The sequence below is a fragment of the Parasteatoda tepidariorum genome, chromosome 5 (genome assembly GCF_043381705.1).
Source record: "Parasteatoda tepidariorum isolate YZ-2023 chromosome 5, CAS_Ptep_4.0, whole genome shotgun sequence".
Lineage (NCBI taxonomy): Eukaryota > Metazoa > Arthropoda > Arachnida > Araneae > Theridiidae > Parasteatoda > Parasteatoda tepidariorum.
In genome coordinates, this window is record NC_092208.1 from 89,625,914 (window position 1) to 89,633,066 (window position 7,153).

General features: G+C 24.9%; 1 protein-coding gene across 6 annotated transcripts in view; it reads right to left on the minus strand.

Annotated features, from left to right (window-relative positions):
• Positions 1–7,153, minus strand: part of LOC107456308 (repetitive organellar protein) — a 42,750-nt gene that overhangs the window by 33,031 nt on the left and 2,566 nt on the right. For 3 of the 6 annotated variants that reach the window (XM_043051866.2, XM_043051867.2, XM_043051868.2), the window contains exon 3: positions 1,058–1,101. In XM_043051866.2, the coding sequence (XP_042907800.1) occupies positions 1,058–1,101 (44 nt within the window). Of the gene's footprint in view, positions 1–1,057; positions 1,102–1,386; positions 1,432–3,267; positions 3,374–4,543; positions 4,658–7,153 lie in introns of those variants that run through there. The other 3 variants (XM_043051870.2, XM_043051872.2, XM_071180762.1) reach the window with 3 other exon arrangements.

Sequence of the window (7,153 nt, forward strand, 5' to 3'; positions counted from 1 at the left end):
TTGCTGGGACGATATCTGTGGCCCTCTATGGGCTGTCGCGCCACTGAGTTTAGTTTATAAAGGGATTACACCAAGTGTCTGGACGCAATGCAACATAAAAGAAAATTTTTTTCATGCTTTAAAATCCCTGAGTTTTATTGTGATAATAATAATAGTTAAAGAAACAAAAAACAACCCCAAAGTAAAAAAAAAAATCAAAACAACATAATTGTTAAAATATTTTAACGTCATACATTTAATGTAATATTTAAATATAATAATCATTTCAAGGTTCAATGTTTTAAATCACCTTTTTTAAAAAAATCATTGAATTAAAAATTTACAAAGCATTTTTACATGAAATTAAGTTTTTTTTTTTTTTTTTTTTTTTTATNTAATATTTAAATATAATAATCATTTCAAGGTTCAATGTTTTAAATCAACTTTTTTTAAAAAATCATCGAATTAAAAATTTACAAAGCATTTTTACATGAAATTAAGTTTTTTTTTTTTTTTTAAAGTGATTTTTATATTTTTAAAGTTGATTGTAAATACACTACATTACCAAGTTTCAATCAACAAAAATACAATAGTTTACAATTTGCAAGAAATTACAACATTTATGAAAACAATGATTAATGAAAAGAGAAGGAAAAATTATTAAAATAAAATATTTTTAAAAATTTTTTTGTTAAAAAGCCAAAAAACAAAATAATGAAAAGATATAATCTCATCATCAGCTCACACGATTATATCCGCAAAATGGAGCACTTTTTTATATTGTATTAATAGAGCCAAAGCAAAATATATCATTACAGTACAACACTTAAAAAAATTGAAACAAAAACAGTAAACATTAAGTAAATAATAAACTATATTCGAAAAAGGCTATCTGTAATAATATTGTATTAAATATAATGGAGTTTGAAAAACCATGGAGAAATGGTTTCCCGTAGAATGGATTATAATTCCTGTAGTTCGTAGTGAGAGGTGAAATTGCAAAGGAACTACGAGCAATCAATATTAGTTTCAGTCTATGTACTAAGAATGAATAAAATAAATAAATAAAAAAACTTACTGCATTTCCTTTAAGTCCTTTGGCAAAGTATGCACTTCAGGAACCTGAAAAGTAAGAATGTAGAATTAAAAAGACAAATATAGATTTTTTTTTTTTTTTAAATACCATCAAGTGGAGTGGCTAATTTAAATCTCTTGATTTTTGGAGGGGGAAATTGTTTATTTAAATCTAATTTTTCTTTATCTAGTCATGCTAAGGATGACAAGTTTCTTCCACAGTGGATAAAACCAATAAACCTCTTAGAAAAGAGAAGGCCTCAGCACGGGTTGCCATAAACAAGAAATTTGATCCTTTAGCAGTTCAAACGTAATGACATCTTTTGTATTTACCACCACTGTGCAGCTCAGTAGCCCAAACATAGTGACATCTTTCTTATTTTTTATCCACTTCCCAGTTAATGTGCATTATGTCGCACTGAACGTCACAAATTGATCCATGGTGAGGCCTTCTTTCTTCTAGGTGTTGATAATACCCTACCAGAAAAAATAATAAAGAAGAATTATATAAAGAACTTAATAATATCATAATCAAATTTTATAAATATATTTAAATAAACAAATCACATAGGCACTGATCATTAACACAACTGCAAATCACATATTATAATGATAATTACTAATTAGCCTCTATAATCAATTGTTGTTCAGTAAGAATATTAAAAAAAAGCTTTCAGGATAATTTGATTTAACTATCTATTGATAGGTATATTCAATACAGATGTTTTTTTTTTGCTTTGCCCAATCATAAAATTATTATTTTGTTATAATTTTATTTGATTCATAATCATACACAATAATTTTTAATTATGACTCTACATTAAGAAAATCTGCAGGGCTATTGCTAAATATTTAGTATAATATGTAAGTCTGCATTTTTAACAGCAAATAGCATTGCAAAAGATGAAAGAAAAGACCAACTATTTCAATATTATAATTGCTAAATGCATATCATGCAAAATAACTCAACAGCTAAGAAAAAAATGGGCCATCCATAAAATTTTACTTAATCTTAAATTTTAAAGTTCAAATGACCAAACTTTATGGATGATCCCTATTAAGAAATCAAACCTCTTGGAAATAGAATGCAATTAAAATATAAAATTGAAAAAAAAAGAAAACCATCTCCCTTTTTTTTCAATACAAGTGAACTAAGTCAATCTGCTAGTTGTTTTAAAATGGAAAATCATAATTAATGAATTATTCATTATTAAATATTAAGAACATTGTAAAATGAGCTGCCTTTGTATTTTTATCATTTTCATAAGAGGAAAACTACTTATCATTAGATTATAATTTTGAAAAAAAAACTTTTTTTTTTCTCATTTTGTAAGTTGTTTGATTTTGATTTACATCTAATATAACTAGGTTTACAAGAAGGTTTAAACCAAATGGCTTGGAAAAAAAAAAACTTTTTTTTTTCTCATTTTGTAAGTTGTTTGATTTTGATTTACATCTAATATAACTAGGTTTACAAGAAGGTTTAAACCAAATGGCTTGGAAAAAAAAAAACTTTTTTTTTTCTCATTTTGTAAGTTGTTTGATTTTGATTTACATCTAATATAACTAGGTTTACAAGAAGGTTTAAACCAAATGGCTTGGAAAAAAAAAAAAATTTTTTTTTCTCATTTTGTAAGTTGTTTGATTTTGATTTACATCTAATATAACTAGGTTTACAAGAAGGTTTAAACCAAATGGCTTGGAAAAAAAAAAAAATTTTTTTTTCTCATTTTGTAAGTTGTTTGATTTTGATTTACATCTAATATAACTAGGTTTACAAGAAGGTTTAAACCAAATGGCTTGGAAAAAAAAAAAAACTAAGCCTGTTTTAGTTTTTTTTAATTAATTTAAAAAGATTATACTTAAATTAAAAATTATTTTTAAATTAAAAATTATTTTCAAAAGTTTAATTTTTTATTATTTACAGGGTATCTGCTATATTTTAGATTTTCAAATTCATCACTTTCCATGACTAACTAAAAGAATTTGTCATGACTTAACGAAGTTACCATTTTCTCCAACAAAAACACAACAATAAATTTAAAAAACCATTATAATAACATTCATTGAAATGATAGGTATAACCAAAACTGTTATACTCTGCATCTTCATATTTATAGATTTTAAATTTAAAAAACAGAGTAAAGAAAGAATTGAAGCAATAAAATAGCTGAAAAAAATACAAAAGCAAATATTTTTTTTCTGCAGAATTACATTTTAAAGATACTTTTATTGTTCATCGGAAAGGAAAGAAATACTCTTGAATTTTCTGTTCTCATTTCAGAATAAAAAAACTCGCCAATGACTGCCTTGCTTCAGCTAAAATTTTAAATTGACAAAGTAAAAAAAATAAATAATAACAAAAATTCTGAAATCAAAGAAGTTTAAAAGATAATTCGCTCTAGAAATGATGTTTTTCTTTCATTTTTTGAAAGATCATAATTGTTAAAGAACACTATGAAAACATTTTACATCTTAATCAAATATGACTGTGAGAAGGGATTTTGTTACAAATTCAAAACACCATGAAATTGGAGGGAGGGGGGGTAAATTCCATTTTAAAAATGAGAATTTTCGGCAACCTAAATCCATGACTTTTCATGATTTTTTTAAAAAAATAGTTGAAATCATGACATAAATTTTGTTCAATACTGAAATTCATGACTTTCTAGGTGCGTGTATACCCTGTATTTATATAAATAGTTTTTGTTTAAATAGAACCAAATAAAAAAATATTAAATTTTCTCATAAAAAATTTTCTGCTTTTATATTGAAAATTGGAATCTACATTTAATTAAATAAACATAAATATATTACTTTAAAATGTATAGACATAGTTTTCCTGCAAAAATACCTATAATAATGAATAGATGAATGTAAAATGTTCTATAAATGCTTAAAATAAAATACAGCACTAACAAATTCATTTTCTAATTATATTAAAATATGTAATTATATAAATTTTGTAAATATTGAACAAGTTAATGAAACTGTTTCTTAATCTTTTTTATGACACATTATGCCTATATACATACATTGGCCATTTCAACATTGTTTTTAAAAACGGAATATTTTAAACACAATAGTGAGTAATAAATTTTTGACCAAACAAATGCGTGACAATTACATGCACAATTTCAACCTGCTAATTTAAAATTTATTTTAAAATTGAAAGCAAGAAATTTTCAATGTGTAAGACATGATATTAAAACTGATTTGTAGAGCGTAAGAATTTATCACTGTAATAACTCTTTTATTAAAAAAATTACCAGCTTTTAAATATTAAGAGTGTCTTAAGAACCATCATACCCTTTTATATGAAATACAAATCTCGTTCTTGAGAATAAAGTGTCTTATACAGTATCTCTCACTTAGCTATTTTTAAGATTTAAAATAAATTGTGAACAGTAATCCATGATTTGCAGTGCTGATGCAGGATGAAAAGACAAAAATATTGTAGCATTCAGAAGAGGTGAAAAAATAAGATTACTTGGATTGGTCAATTCCTTATAAAAAGTTCCTGTAAAAACCTTTCGGGCCTAAATGTGCAAATTTTGAGAGTAGTATAATGCTTTCAGAACTGTGCCACACCATATCAAAATAATGTTCTTAATTTCATTTTGTAACACATTAGTTGTTCTGATATAGGCCCCATGGCTGAATTTTTTCCGGCTTTCTGCTCTCTCTAATACTAATATGTTTCTGCAAGGTATTTAAAAATAACAAATATACATGTTACTGATTTAAAGTAATAAAAGGTTAACTCCAAAAAAAAATAATAATAAATAAATAAATAAATTAAATAAATAAATAAAAAAAATTGGATCAAATAAAATCATATTTTTAATTGAATATCTATATTTTTTATTCTAATTTTATGAGGATATTCTCGCATTTCGTAGAAAGACAACTAATTTTTTCCTTTTTAGCATTTTGTAATTCAAATTTATGTGAACCCGACTCTTCAAAAAAGGGTTACTTAATGCAGGTTTTCATTTTGTGATTCAGTTGTAATAAATAATATTGTATTTTAAAAGCTATGTGGAAATCAGTAGTAATAACTGCATGAAAAAATATAACAAAAATTTCTACAAAAAAGAAAAACATATTTTTTACTTCATTATTCTCAAATGAGAATAGAAAAATCACAAGCATTTTTTTTCTTTCCCACTCCGATGCGTGAGAAAGGCATTGTTTGAATATAATTCTGAAGAAAAGATAAAATCTTTCGAAAATTTCTGCAGAAAAGAAAAGCAAAACATTTTATTTCCTAAAGGAAAAATCCTTCTGCAAGAACTCGTAATGCTCTGCAACAATGTTGCCACGGGTGTTATAGGTAGGATAAACTAAAATTATAAAACATCTATAGTAATCTGGCATCTATTTAATCTCACTAAATCTGGCATTTTGTCAAATGCCAGCTTTAGTGCACAATTTTGATATAATAAAACATATACACATAAATATTTTGTAAATGGCCACTTTTGAACAATTGACAGTTTTATCCGGTTTTAACCATGGTTTCATCCGTCATATCAAAAAACCCTTTTTGATAAGTGTCAAAACCCCAAAATTTTAGGGATTAATTATAATAAGAATTTATAAATTAACAGACACATAATATTACAAGTGATCAATCAATTATGTTCTTGAACTATTTTGTTTTGACAATTACTGACAAAAACCCGAATTCAGGTGAAGAAAATATGAAATAATTATAAATAAAAATCTGCAAAATACAAAAACATGTGCAAAACACAAATTTATCCAATCTGTTAAATTATTGAAAAAAATATATAAAAAATTGGCTTAGTAAAAAAAAAACAATCATCTTATTCATTATATGTAAAATCAATTTTCATTTACTCTCTTTAGTATTCCAAGTGAATTTTTAAGTTTTGCATGAATAAGACCAAAATTCAAAACCATTCTTTTGATTGATAATGCTGAGCAGCATTGTCTAAAAAACAGACGTACTAAAAGCTATTATAACTAACTACGAAATTCATTCTAATAAATGTACTAAATATTAAAGTAATTTAATTTAAACATTGAATTGATTGATTGAAAAAAAAATTATTAACTCATTTAAACATTTATAAATAATAATTAGTTCATTAAATAAGGAAACTAATTAAGCATTAATATAATTATACTATTAATTCATGAGGTTAAATTGATTAGTTAATTGGAAATATTATTGTACACTATTGAAAGAGTGCAGAAAATTATCAGAGTCTAATATTCCCTAGGAACAAAGTATCTTTTAAAATCAAAATTTCCCCAAAAATTGTAGCTATTTTTTTCTGTTCAAAAAGTTTTCGGAAAATTAAGTTTATGGAAAAAAACATTATTTGATTTTAGACAATTCTTGAATAAATAAATGAACACATGTGTTATAAAATAATAGAAATCTGAAGAAAAAAAATTGAAATAGTAAAGTTTATTAAATTAAATTTAAGGTCCTACTAAGTAACTTAAACAATTTAAACTAATAAATACACTAATTGACAAATGTTTTTTAAGAAAAAGTTTTGCAGAGCAATAAATTTTTTATCAAAGAATTTTTTAGAATTTACTTAGACTTAATTTCCCCATGGCTGCCTGAATTTCCACCAAAGCCTTGTTTGAGCAGTTAGAAATATATATATAAATATATGAAAACAGTTAACTATTTAATATTTTAATTTATTATTGACAAAGATATAGATATATATATACAGTCAATTCGCTATAACTCGAAGTACGATAACTCGAATATTACTATAACTCGATTTTTTTATGTGATCCCGACCCTTTTATCTTCAATTTCATGTTAATTATTCTCGATTACTCGAATTTTACTCCCTTTAACTCGATTTTTTTTTGATCTTTTAAAGCAAGAAAAAAAACCTAGGAGCTGATATCTTGCCCCTTCCTTTGCAAAACACACAAAATGTCTTTCGCACTCTTCATGGGGAAGCTAAAGCTGTCCCTCTTGAAGTATGTGAACAGTGGTTAAATGAAACATTACCAAATTTACTTCAAGGATACAGTGAAAATGATGTTTTCAATATTGATGAAATGGGTTTATTTTTTAAATGTCTTCCAAATAAGACTA